Source organism: Mus caroli, chromosome 13 (genome assembly GCF_900094665.2).
Source record: "Mus caroli chromosome 13, CAROLI_EIJ_v1.1, whole genome shotgun sequence".
Taxonomy (NCBI): domain Eukaryota; kingdom Metazoa; phylum Chordata; class Mammalia; order Rodentia; family Muridae; genus Mus; species Mus caroli.
Window position 1 is genome coordinate 15,861,542 of NC_034582.1, and position 14,146 is coordinate 15,875,687.

Consider the following 14,146-nt stretch of genomic DNA (forward strand, 5'->3'; position numbering starts at 1 on the left):
CTGGTCTCCACATGCATGCACACGCACACACACAAAGACACACACACACACACACACACACACACACACCAAGAAGAAAAGGCTGGCTAACTTCTGTTAATTTCCCGTCCTAACTAAAGATCTCAGCAAAGTCTGATCATTCTTCCTCCTCCCCCACTACCCGGCAGCCATAGTTCAATGACCACAGACCCCCCAACTCGCAGTAGCTCTCATTCAATACACTTTCCAGCTTGGAGTGTTCTGTGTAAATTCAAAAGGCCTTGCAGGGACTGTGCTTTGGCCGTGCTGGCAGCGTGTCTATGAGATTCGTGAGCAAGAATTAGAGGACCAAAATGTAATGTGCTTGCTAAAAATATGCTCCCCTTTTACCCCCAACCCCAATAAGGAAAATATACAAGCCCCCTCCCCTGCCCTCCTTACACACACTTGTAGTGGCTTGCCTGTCCTGTCAGCTTATTTAAAGCTGTGCATTAAATGTCATTCTCTAATGTGATTGGCACAATTCCTCTTTGCCTCGAGCTGATTCTATCAGACGCTGGTGAAAATAGCTTTCTCTTGCCCTCTGGGACCTTCAGTTTGCTAACCAGCAAATTTAGCCCGATTGCCCGTGTTAATTTGGCTCCCTGTTTCGGTGGGGCAACGTGGTTTGTCACCGCGCTACATGCCTCCTGATCATACGAATGCAAGGGTGAGCGGGTGTGGACCTCTGCTCTCCAGCTTCCTCCATGAATGAGCAGAGGTGGTAGGGAGGAACATGCACTTCCCTGGTCGTTGTTCTTCTGTGAACCCAGCGCTGATTGCCTTTTACATGACTCACCGGTTGAAAGGTTTACTATTTTTACCACCTATATAAATGCTTAAACCTTACATTAAAAGGACTCCCCAGGAAGGGCAGAACAGCTGTTCATGTTACCCACCTTAGTCTTCAGAACTGGGCATCTCTGTATTATCATCTGCATGGAACGCATTGAGTCAGCCATTATATAATAAATTATCTTGGTTATAATGCCCAAGGTCCTCAGAGATCTCTGTTCAGATGATGACAGGATGCTTGAAGCTGTCCTGCTTTTTCTGAAGCAAAAGCCAGTTAGTGGAGGAGGAAAACAGCAGCCCCCTTCTGTTTTGGTCTCAGGGTACACTTGAAAAGTCACCTTTACTCTCACAGCTGTCCTCCCTCAGCCCTGCCTGGACTCTGCCAGGCACAAGCTTGCCTGCTCAGGATTGATACATAGTGGATGGTTGCTCTGCTCTAGTCATGTATTTGGGGATGCTAACTCTGACTGCTGCCCAAGGAATTGTGGGCTCCTTGGGAAAATGTTGGCCGCCCTTGTAAAAGCATTCCTGATTGAAGTTACCAGATGCCTGCAGCACAGGCTCTGTGGCTACGTCAGAAAGAGACAGCCCAGGAAACAGGGTATGACCCTAGTAAAGGTGACATCTGAGGAACCTGTCCAAACAGGCTGGGAGCAGTCACTTGCCTGGCTATAGCTGCTTGCTCTTGGTGCCTGACTGCTCTTGGCAAGAGCACTGATGTCCTCTATATTTTAGTGGACTGGCAGGTGGTAGCAGCTAATGACTCAAGTCCTCAGCTGGTGTCTATGTCACACTAGGCAGGCATGCTGAGAGCAAGAGCAGCCATACTAGTCTTCCCTGGTATGTCAGTCCTCTTACCTATCTCATCTGTCCTCTTTGCTCAAGCCCAGATTCCTCAACCCCCAAGTGTAAATTAGTATCCTGGAAGGAACCCATCTCCAGAAACCCTTCCTAGAATCAAAGTCTTGATGTTTGAGCCAGACAAATCTCATCATAAACTGTTTTTCTCTGATGGTTGGAAACCACTGACTTTGGGGGCTTTCTTCTAGATTCTTTCTTTTGAAGGTTTGATGAACCTTCAAAACATAAAGAAAACAGATGTTTTCCCCAATAACTACTCCATGACTGGATTGCACAGGTTCTGGAGACAGAGTAATAAGTGAAGGAGACAAGGAGTCTACATGTGGTGCAGGCAGATCATGGGGGATATAGGATCAAATCCCAGGTGTGCAGAAAGAGGAAGGCACATCAGCAGTGTTTTCTCAGGCAGAACTAAAAGGAGAACAGGTATTAAAAGGAAGGTTCAATAGCAGAAGGAAAGAGAGCAGGAGGTAAAAGAGTAGAAGCCAATGTGCTGACTGACCCTTGTGTGGGGAGGTTGCAGAGTTCACGTGTGGGGCCCAGCAAAGATGAGAAGATGAAAGATGCCTTAGCATCTTCTTTCTGTTGCCGGGACAAAGTTCTGTAACAAAAGCAGTTTAAGGCAGAAGGGCTTCTTTAGTTCACAGTTCTAGGCTGCAATCCATCATATCCAGAAAATCACTGGCACTTGCGGGAACTGGTCACATCGCATCCCTAATCAGAAAGAGAGAGCAACCATCTCTGCACACCAGTGCTCTGTTCATGTTCTCCATCTGTATATTCTGTTTAGGCATTTTCTGTCACTCATTCTGGAAGGTCATACCACCTTAATTAATATAATAAAGATAATCCCCCAAGGACAGGCCCAGAGGCCCATCTCCTGGGTGATTTTAGCCTTCCATTCAATTGACAATTAACGCTATCACAGCCAGTGACATGTTGACTGTCCAGTCTGCACACCAAAAGTAGTACTCAGTCACTGTAGTTTTTAACAAGTGACTGACTTGGCTTTATAATTTGGAAGGGGGTGGAAATTGGAAGGAGAGTCTAGAAAGGACAGACTTAAGCTCAAAGTCTACTGATCAAACCAGGTCAGATATGGGGACAACAGTTCTAGGAAAGGTCAGCACATACACTATGAAATGAACAGAAGGAATGGGCCAGAGAAAGAGTCAACATCCCACTAGACTTCACTTGGCAGCCATGACCCTAGAGCAACATTTCCAGCTTTTTGTGAGCAGGTGACCACCTAATCCCTAATGGTTCCATGTTTTCTGATCATTGGTTCGGAATTCACCAGTGGGTTTGCTTGGCAGTCATATGGATGAATGAGATTTCAGAACTCTAGCTGGAAATATACTAATACCATAAGGAAGATTCAGTCTCCAGAAAACTGTTCATTTTCCCAGCTCATGGTCCTTAGCTCCTTAACAGAATGTGCCAAGTAATTATTATAAAATGAAGTGGTGCTGTATAGAGAAATAAATGCACAAGTCTCTTTGTCCTCATTCAACACAGGCTGGTTTTTGTCTACAAATTAGGCCTTGTTGCTCCTTCAGATAGACATGGTAGAGGCAGGGTTCTCAGAGCATCATGAGGAGGACCACACTAAAGAAATGGAGACAAAGTATGGTTAACGATACCAAAGAAAATCATATCGTTTGTGAGATGGGGGAAAGCCCACTGGGGGTGGGGGAGGGGCAGTGTAGGCTGAGAGCTTATTTAGAACAAGGCATCCAATGTCCCTCAGCACCTTTACCTGCGTTGGAGTTTACTAACATTTGATGGGTGAGAGAATGGCTGACACTCTGGAAGGTTGTAGGCACAAAGACAAGGCCTCAGCAGATGAGAATAGGAACACAGAGAAGCTCTGTAGGTCTTGGAGTAGGACCCAGGAACAGTTTAAATGAATAGGAGTTAGATTGACTTACCCAAGGCCTGTCTGGTTCAGTTTTTAAAACAGTCTTCCAAGGAGCCGAGCTTTTCTCTGTGAGGTACAAATGTCCTATGGGAATCCCACACTGTTTTGTTTGATAAGACCTTACAGAGAACAAATTCTGTGGGGTAAACTACCCAGATGCTGCAGACATTGCCTGAGTAATGGACCAATGCCAACACAACAACAAATGCATATCCTAAGAGCGAGATCCCTTTGGTGTCTGTGGCAGTGTCAGCACCCTGGGTGAAATGTTTCATTAGCCATTTACTGATGCCCCTGCCTTATCATCTGCAGATTTTTCAAATCAATGGCCGATGATTCCATGTCTTTCAAAGAACGGTGTTGAAAATGTCTTGTTCTGTTCTATACATGACATGATGAGAATTTACACCATTAATTACAGAACTGTAGGAGCTAGAAGCTATTTTGCAAAAAAAGATTTTCGTTTACTACTTTATCATCTTAAAACTAACAACCAAACAAAAGCAACCCTATCGACTCTTCCATATGTTGCTTGGCATTGAGAGTAACATTAGAACTTCTTAGGGCCAGCACAAGAAGAAAGTGAGCCCGGGGTGGGAAAGCTAGTGTTGGTCCACCAGCTGCTCTTCTATGCTTCATACACTCCATTCTTACTCCTCCTCCTGGCTGCAGATGCCAGTCAACTCATCTACTTTTAGGGAAAGTTTTATGCTTTTTTTTTTCCAAGTCGAAAGAAAGATTTAAAGGCCTTTCTACGAGGTATTCTTCCCAGTGCGGATAGTAGTCTTGTATCGGCTGTTAATGAGGCTCCCGCATCAGGTTTGACTAGAAATATGTCCATGAATTTGATAAGGGATTCATTGTTTCCAAGCAAACATTCAACTGTGGTATACAACGAAAGGTAAATTTAAAAGTGATTTTCCTTTTTAAATTTAAATTTTATTTTTATGTGCACAGGTATTTTGCTTGCATGTATGGGTGGGTGCCACTTGTATGGCTAGTGCCCACAGAGTCCAGAGAGCGCTGGGTTCCCTAGAACTAGGGTTACAGATGGTTGAATGACAGCATGTGGGTTCTGGGAAATAAACCCAAGTCCTATGGGAAAGCAGCCATTTCTCTTAACCACTGAGCCAATTCTCCAGGCTATCTTCTTATTAAAATAGTGCCATCAACTCTATTCATCTTCCCCCTTGGCTCCCTCCTTCTGTCTGTCTTCTTCAGAGCCATAGGATGCTATTCTCTTAGAGTTCACCAGATATTTGTTGGGAGTCTGATTGAAAATAGCAACTCATTCATATCAACTTAAGAAAATAGAATGTATATCCACTTCAGAAGAAGAAAATTTTAAGAAAAGAAAACTGATTTAGGTACCAAAATACCAAAAAGTAAAGTTAGAGGAATTTCAGATTGCACAAAGCATAAACTCTGTCAGTCCTCTACCATTAGTGCCCGGCCTTTTGCCTGATTCTGTTACACTGTCTCGATGTCCCATCATCCTCTGTATTAAGGGGTATGTTTTTAATCTTAACCTGAGAAAGAGCAGGCTTTGACTATATCGCAAGTTAAATTGGAACAGGCTGGACAAGGGTGCTGATGGAGCAGTTAGGTCACACAATCACCTATGAGCCCAAGCATAAATCTCAGCAGCTATGAGGTGGAAACTGCCATCTCTTGGGACACTTCCTTAAATACATGCAGTGGGAAAACCACCCAGCTCTCTGAACTTCCAGTTTTTCATTTGTAAAACAAGGGGGATGGAGCGAGCTCCATACTGTGTCAGTTTTACCCTGATACTGTTTACAATGCCATTTCTTTATTTTATTATTGCACCATTCTCTTGCATGCTCCACCATTCTACCAGAAGAGCAAATAACACCGGAAAACCATTACGTCACTGGCTTCACTCCAAGGCTCCCTAAATGGGCAGCGGGTAACCCCCAATGGCAGCACACCAGAATTCAGTCTTGAGCACATTTAGCCGTTGATTATGCTTCATGGCATGAAATATTTAGAATTTCAAAATTTGTCAAGCATCCCAAATTGACAATTATGCCTGAGTATAAAAGCAGACGCAGTTGAAGTTCAGCTGGAAAGTGTCCTGTCTTGTTACACTTGGAGCATGGAATGAAGCTTAGGTAGTCGGTCCTGATTTAGTTGTAGCCCCGGTTCAGAGCTGCTAATGAGTGAAAGTGTTCTAGGCTATTTGTCTGAGTATACACCAGTGGAACCCCCATTGTTCCTCTAAAGATGATATCAAACGTCTCTTGAATACAATGTCTCCCATCTGTCACCATTGGTTCTCTTCACACTTCTGTTGTGACCTTGGGCCTTATTTCCATCTCTCATTAGACCGTTAGCTCACAGAGGGCAGAGTCTGTATCTGCTTCATATCTCTTCAACATAAAGTCAATATTATAGCCATCATACTTGGTCCCTGAGAATGCTTCTAGATGTATGTTAAGCAAGTTATCAATCTTCCCTCGGTTCTTTTATGTGTACAATACTCCTATCCTGTTTCTCTCTATTAGAGAGGGGATTAAATGAGATGATGCCTAACAGAGTGCTGGCTTCCATGATTTTCACAAAGCAGATGCACATACATAGTTTTATTTTATTTTTAAATGTCTAAACAGCACTAGGGAAGGGTGGGCTAAGAGGTGGTAGAGTATTTACAAACTTGAAATTAAATCTCAACTTATCTGCATACCAACTGACTGTGATTCTAAGCTAATTTATTAATGTTTTGAAGCTTCAGTTCCTCATAGAATAGAGGCGCTGGTCATATGTGCTTGCTGATTGAAGTGGGTAAAGAGAAATGATCACACACACACACACACACCACACTCACACTCACACACACACTCACACAGTACCTGCTAGGGCAGTGGTTACTTGGTAGCAAACCCAATCAAGGGTAACATTTGTAATAAAAGCTCTCATTTGTAATGAAGGATGAAGAATAGCTACTGGATACCCCTGTGAGTCCTCTAACCTTTTTTTCTTTATGTATTTTGATGAAGATGAATATGCATTAATATAGGCAATGGTTGATGGCCCCATGTGGACCTGTCTATGGGCGTAAATTACCATGTCCTTATTTTCTTGAAGTTTCCAGTGTCATATGTCTGTTGTAATATAATGACTCCCTCTGCCTAGTGGCCCACTCAAAAGGAAAGAACATGTACCTATTTCCAAATGCACAATGTGTATGAAGACTTACGCCCTAGTGATGTGAGGATGAGGTCTGAGAGCTGTAGGTATCTCTGTATCCATTTGAGTTGGTGCCAGCCAAACCGCACAGTTAATTTTATCACAGCAATTTTCTCTTGGAAGAAATAATTAATATGCAGGCTTTTAGCTGTGGTTTGGCCTTTGTTGCTTTCTGACTTTTGAGTTTGTACTGTTTATACTGCTATATCAGTAGCTGTCAGATAATATATAGAGCAAATAGGCACTCTCCCCTGCCCTTCACTTCAGCTTAGTCTATTTTCTTCCCTGTGGTTCCCACAGTGTAAGAAAAAAATAGAAGTATACATAATGAAAGTTTATCTTTTCGGAAAGCACACTCAAGGTTGGAGCCCAGAGGTCACACTGTGCACCAGGGAGCAAGGAGCTTAACATGGGAGTCGTTTCTGAACAGGAAAGGTTGGCCCCAGGAATATAATGATCTTGTTTTCCGTTGACAGGTAATGCAGGTGGTGAAGGAGCAGGTGATGAGAGCGCTTACAACCAAGCCTAGTTCCCTGGACCAGTTCAAAAGCAAGCTGCAAAACCTGAGCTACACCGAGATCCTGAAAATCCGCCAGTCCGAGAGGATGAACCAGGAAGATTTCCAGTCTCGCCCGATTTTGTAAGTAACCCACATCTGCTCGGTCTCTGCTACTGCCCCCTAATGACCGGGTGATGTAACAGCAGGGCTAGGTGTCTAGTTTTCTCACGTGAAGCTGTATTTCACATAGGTACCTCTTAAGTGGCAAAATGTCATGCTCTCCAGAGAGAAGCACACCAATTATTAAAGCATTGAGATTCTGAGGTAGCTTAAGTTCCAGGGGGAGCTGTGGAGGGAAAGGGGAACAACCCTCCGCCTTCCCCGGCCAGCGGTAGCACCAGAGCATCTCCTGTCGCCTTTATAGCTGTAAATCTAGAGGATCCCAGGGGGGAGGCAGCAGAGCCTTCCTTTATTTATAGGGCTTTGTATTAAATGTCACTTGCAACCATTCCAAAACTTCATGGATCTCCATCTCTAAAGTGTTCTGAATCTGGAAAATAAGAGCTCTTTGGTTCACCTCATCTCTTCTGAGACCTGGCCTGTTTTTATTTGCTAAGAACCAGATTAGATTCATCACCTTTGTATTTTATAGAACAGGACAGAGGAGTAAAGGTGGGAATCAGGGAAGGGATTCAGCAGTTATTTCTGTTCTGTAACAAGAAGATTAGAAGTGACTTCGTGTGGACTTTTAAATGTATTATTTACTTTTCTCTATCTCTCTCAGTGGCGTGTGTCTGTGTTTGTGTGTGTGTCTGTGTATGTGTGTCTGTGTGTGTTCTTTGCTTATATACACTGATACTTTTAATGGCTGACAATTCACAAAACCCCCTTTACTCTAGTTCATTTCCTCACTTCCCTTGAGGTAGGCACGTGTTATTCCCAAAGAGGGAGAAGCAGCCTAGGAAAGAAGCTGGCCTTGAACCTGTTGGGCTCTGAGCTTCTCCTTCATCCAGGCCATCAGACTGCTTCTGCATGTACAAGACTGAGAGTAAGTTAAGGAAGTGTACAGGTTAGAGAGGACAGTACCCAAGTGGTGACATATTTAATGTGCTTTCAGTTCTTAAGCACCTCCAGAAACTGTACATTAGAACTGTAGAGTTCAGTGGGCATGAACTTCATCAGCAGGGGCCAGAGAATGCTTCCAAGGGACTTGGCTCATGTCATTGTAAACCCTAAGACATATCATGCATATAATACTGGTCCTTTTAAGAGACACAACTGGGTTTTTTGGTTGGTTGTTTGGGTTGTCGTGGTTTTGGTTTGGTTTGGTTTTGGTGGGGTTTTTGTTTGTTCGTTTGTTTGTTTTTGATTGTTTGGTTTGGTTTGGTTTTTTTGTTCCTCAGCCACAAGATAGTTACAGTCAGAAATACCAAGCACAGGGTCACTGGAAGCAGTAACTAGATCTTGAGAAAAGCAGTTGCTCACTCACGAGAAGGACAGATGGTGCCACACCCTTTCAGGACCTACCTTCACAGAATGCTAGATTTTCAGTCATCTGTTCTAGCCAGTGTGCAAACACAAGGACACTTTATTATGCTCTGACAATTCTTAAAACCTAAATGGAGAACTGAAGAGTTGATTAAATGAAGGCCAAGTGGCTCTAAATTACTACCACTTCAGCAGAGCCAAGTGAGTCTGATTCAGTGCTTGACCATGACTGTTGGAGAGGAGGATGCCGGCTCTGCCCAGAGTGAGCACTGCCCTGCTCTGCCTTTCTGTGCTTGCAAAGCTCTGCCTCTACGTGCTGGAGTTTTTGATGTTCCTTGAGTGAGGAGACACAGTGCCAATGGAAAGATTATCTCCTTCACAGATGTGACTTTGATACCTTGCTTGTCTAGGAGACTGGAAAGCACCAGGTCTCCCTGGAATTGTTGGTAAACATAGCTGCAGCACAGTGATAACAAGCTGATAGAAAACCTTAGTGTTGCAAAAAGAAGCTGAGGGACCAGCCTGTAGCTATAGCCTCTGCTAGCAGCAGGTAGGAATCAGGATACAGTTTGTCTGTGAGGGGGATCTGTTTGGCTTATTGCTATGATCTGCTAGATGGGGAACTTATCGTGGGGTTGGATGAAATGTAAGTCAACTTTAAATGAGTTAACATGACTCAAGATAGACAAAGTCACCCCAGAGAACGAGGAGGATCGCTGTGCGTGTTTATTTTCTTTCTTTCTTTAATCATTTTAACAAATACATATTGGGCAATCCCTCCATGGTAAGCTCAGCCCAGCGTGCTGATAAGCACTAAGGTGCCTCAGTATCCAGGCTTCACAAGTTGGGGGAATGGTGGGTTTGATCGCAGACTGCTAGGTGTTATAGGAAGCACATCTAAATTTCCACAAAGATCACAGGAACTGATTCCATGTAAGCTCAGTGTTTAGGGTACCAAAGCTGGTAAGCCTGTCTAGTTCAAGCCCTAAGTTTGCAAACAGGGGCAGCAGCCTGGCTAGAACATGGGCACCAGGCCACTGCTCTTCACTGGCTCTCTAGCATCTCCTCCATTGCATTCTGTCCTGCCCTTGGCTGCCTGAGCATCACACATAACACACTACCAAACCTCAGCTCCATGAAAACCTCATCAACCTTGCCTTGATAAAAAGCGGTCATGTATCCCAAGAAGGGAAAAGGAAACTCTACACAAACAAATGTTTGGTGAAGAGCTAGGGCTGAAGAAGCAGCCTGGATTATTTCCTGGTTCCTGATGAATGATTTCCAAGAGTAGCTACGTTTTTGTTTGCCGCTTAACAGAGAAGATAAATCTATTCTCATTATTGGTACAGGCTAATAAATATAAAGAGCTTAAACACTCCAGAAATAGGTCATGTAGGACTGAGTTAGAAGAGAGGAGACAAGGACAGAGCAGTAAAACAGGCAAGTAAAATGTGCTGAAACCTGGAGCTCAGACACCAGCTCGGTTCTCAGTGAAGCCGTTGTCAGCTGTGTCACATTGGGAAGTTGCTCAGTCCATTCTAAGCCTGCCTTTTCCCTCTCCAAGCAATGAACACCATCCTTTTGTTAGGCTGCTACAAGGATTCACATGACTACGTGAATTTCACGTGTAAATGAAAAGGATTTCATATGTATGTGAAAATCGACCAGCACATGCTCAGTTTATGCTATGCACTGAGTGAATGATCACTCTTATTACAAAACACAGAACTTAGCAAATTGTGATGTTAGTAGTGTACATAAATAGAAAACCTAAACCTGAGTGCATTTGTATATTTCTCACAATGGCTAAAAATATACAACAGAAATGAATCAGAAAAAAAGAACTAGAAATAAGGCTGATATATACATACACACAGACACACAGACACACAAACTGCACCTTTCCTAAAGACCAGCTAACCAGCCTAATGTTTCACTCAAAGCCTTTTCTAGTAGGTCAGTTTATATAGGTATACCATGTTCAGCGTTCAAACATCTAACAAATATTTATCAAGGCCTGAAACATGCTGGACATCGTTTTGTTGTAGTTGTTTGTGTGTTTGTTTGTTTGTTTATGGTTCAACAATGAATAGAACGTATACAATATAGACACCTTGTGGTATTAAATTTTAGAGGGAATAATAGATAATATACATGTGTAATATATGTAAAAGAATAGCAAGTTACGTCGTGATAGAATGGCTATATAGATTGAAAGTCTACATGGGGCAAGATAAGAAGAGTAAAATATAATTATAAAGGTGGTAAAATATCTCTTTAATTGTAATGATAACATTTGAATGAAGATATATATTAGGGATTCAAGGGAGCATACAAATTTGTATTGGGGTGAAATAATTACTTGTGCATGTATCCAGAGGTCAGAGCATACCTAGATTTTCAGTGAACCATGAGATAATGTGGCAGGACCTGAGGGAGTGAGTACAATGGCGATAGGAAGTGATTCTAGGGAGGCATCTAGAACCATAGTGGTTAGGACTTTGCTGGAACCATTTGGGGTTTTTAGTGGACACCAACCATGGAATTCTGCATTGGAAACACTGTGAGGAGGCCCATTTAAAGGCAAGAAGGGCAGTGAGGGAGCTGTAATAATAATTTAAGCAAGAGATCATAAGATTAGGTTTTACTCTGTGTTAGTTATATTTTGAAGAAAAGGGAAATGGTATTTCCTGGTAGATTTTAATGTAGTTGTAGAAAGAGAAGAATCAAAGATGGGCTCTAGGTCTGGGCCTAAACCACCGAAAGGCAGCATCCGGGATGGATAGTGTCAGCAAGGCACCAGGAGTTCACCTCTGAACATTCCAGGCTATGGAGCATCCGAGCCAGTGGTCAGGCGGATGAGTTTGGAGGTCAGCAGATGGGTCTAGGTTAGAAATACAAATTTGAGGGCTGTCATAATAAAATTGGTACTTAAACCCATGGGTCTGTCTAGTTAAGAAACAGACTGGGACTGGGCCCTGAAGCTCTCTACAACTGAGACAGGAAAAGATCAGTTTCTAGGAAACTGCCATCCTCACTCAGCCCAGTGCTTCTGAAGTGCCCTTCTCCATCAGGGGTCCTCGAATCATAGTTCTTGGGCCAAGTCTACACACTGTCACTTTCTGTACATGAGTTTGACTAAAATTCAGCCATATTCTTTCATTTTTCTACTAACCTAAAAACCTATGACGCCTAAAACATTTACTATCTGATGCTTTTTAGAAATATTTACCAAACCATGTTCTAGATGACCAGTAGTATCTCAGCTGGGTAGACAGAAAGCTAGGAGTTAACCTCAGTCTAGTGGTGTTGTCTGTCTTCCAAGTACTGCACTGGCCTTGCTGAGCTTAGATTAGAATTGTATTCTAGAGAAGGTTCTAGACTGAACTGCTGTCTAATCTACCTGCTTTAATCTCGCTCTTCTTTCATTTATAAGTCAGCATAGAGCCCATCACCCCAAACCCAATGACAACAAGCTAAACATTTCAGAGGGGGCTATAGCCCAGTGTTTTCTTATGTGGCATGCCTAAGAGGTCATATCTCAGTCACAGAAGCACATTGTTAAGAGTCATCTGGGCTTTGGGTGAATATATGGCTACTGAGTCTATTGGCAAGAAAATTGAAGAAGTTAAAAACATATTTTTAAGGCTTTCTTATTTCCCTTTGCCCAGTTGTTTTAGAGCTTCATTTAAGGAAGGAAGGAAGGAAGGAAGGAAGGAAGGAAGGAAGGAAGAAAGAAAACTGACTTTTTTAAAAGTTCCCTTGAGAGATATAGATTTAGTTCTTCTTTCAGTACATCTACTGGATATGGTAAAGGCATGTGTAATGATAAATATATCCAAGTTTTATTTAAAACATGAGACATCATTAAAATCTCTTGGAGTTTCCTATTTTTCATCTCTACATTTTAATACCTTAACGACAGCTATCCTCAAAATTGATGTGTTCCAAACTCTTTTCTCCTGTGCTCTCTCCATCCCCAGTGGATGCCTTTTCTTCTTTGCCCAGTTACCCAGACTTAGAAGACTGTAGCCGTGATTTATCACCATGAACAGCTGCCTATGCAGTCCTCAACGTCTCCATTCCACACAGGGTTCATTAAAGCTGTGATTTGCTTAGTGTATTTTATAAAAGATGAGCACTCATAATCAATAGTTATAAATGTGACCTGGAGGCCTGACCAGAGGCCCTCCGCGGCCTGTGGACAGAAAGCTTCGCAAATGCTCCAGCTCTGTCATTAGTAAGGCGCTTCCATACCACACAGGATTTCAAGGGCATTTGAGCTCCCAAATGTGTACTAGTTGTCATATTGACTTTCCCATGGCTGTGACAAAATATCCTGGCAAAAGCTAGTTAAAGGGACAAAGTCTTTATGTTGGCTTATGGTTGAAGGTTAGTGTACAGCATGCTAGAGAAGTTACAGCAGTGGGAGCTTTGCAGAATATGAAGAATGCTTGTACATGGCTCGCTGTTTTTGTTTTTGTTTTTTAATACAGTCCAGGGAGTGATACCACCCATAGTTAGCAGCTCTTCTTACCTCAATTAACACAACCATGATAATCTCTTACCACTATACCCAGAAACCTATCTACCAGGATTTGTTAAGTTGAAAATTAAGTTTAACTACCATATTAGTTCTTCTTATATTACTTTTTCAAAAACAAACTCTTTACTTATTTTATGCATATAAGTCTTTTGCCTGCATGCATGTGTGTACAGGCATATACATGCCTGCTGCCCACAGTGGCCAGAAGAGGGCACCAGATCCCCTGGAACTGGAGTTACAGACAGTTGTGAGCCAGGTGGGTGCTAGGAACCAAACCTGGTTTTTCTAAAAAAGCAACAAGTGTTCACAGCTGCCAAGGCATCTCTCCTGCCCTGCTCACCTTTCTCTTTTGTTCATATTATCACAAGAAAAACTGGAGTCTGTACTCTGTTCTACCCTTGGCCTTCATGAGGGGTTGCCACATCTGTAGGATAGAAATGGTAATATTAAATACTCATCTTCCAGATTCCTGGGAGAAGTGAAATTAAAGGAGGTAAAATTACACAATGTACTTCCAGTCTCATGAGTACTCGCTGAGCACAAGTGTCTACCCCACCCACAAATCAAGAATAGGTGGAAACAGATGTCCTGCCTACAGACTCAAGATCAAATCTGATGAATACATGAGCCTTGAGTACCTGTCATAATGGTCATTTAGAGTGTTTAGCTAAACAAAAGGGAGGTGATCACTGAGGTATATTCAGCACTGTGTCTATTACTGTCCAGTGTTTATAAAGACTTAGTGCTAACACTGTCCCCTTTGGGAGTCATAGCATTTTCTCAAGAACGATTCTAGTCTTTGTTCACA

At 42.7% G+C, this 14,146-nt stretch overlaps 1 protein-coding gene across 6 annotated transcripts in view; it reads left to right on the plus strand.

Moving 5' to 3' along the window:
- Elmo1 (engulfment and cell motility 1) overlaps positions 1 to 14,146 on the plus strand; it is a 510,385-nt gene that overhangs the window by 460,398 nt on the left and 35,841 nt on the right. For all 6 annotated transcript variants that reach the window (XM_029468420.1, XM_021180510.2, XM_029468421.1 and 3 more), the window contains one exon: positions 7,282 to 7,445. In XM_029468420.1, coding sequence (XP_029324280.1) covers positions 7,282 to 7,445 — 164 coding nt within the window. The remainder of the gene's footprint in view (positions 1 to 7,281; positions 7,446 to 14,146) is intronic.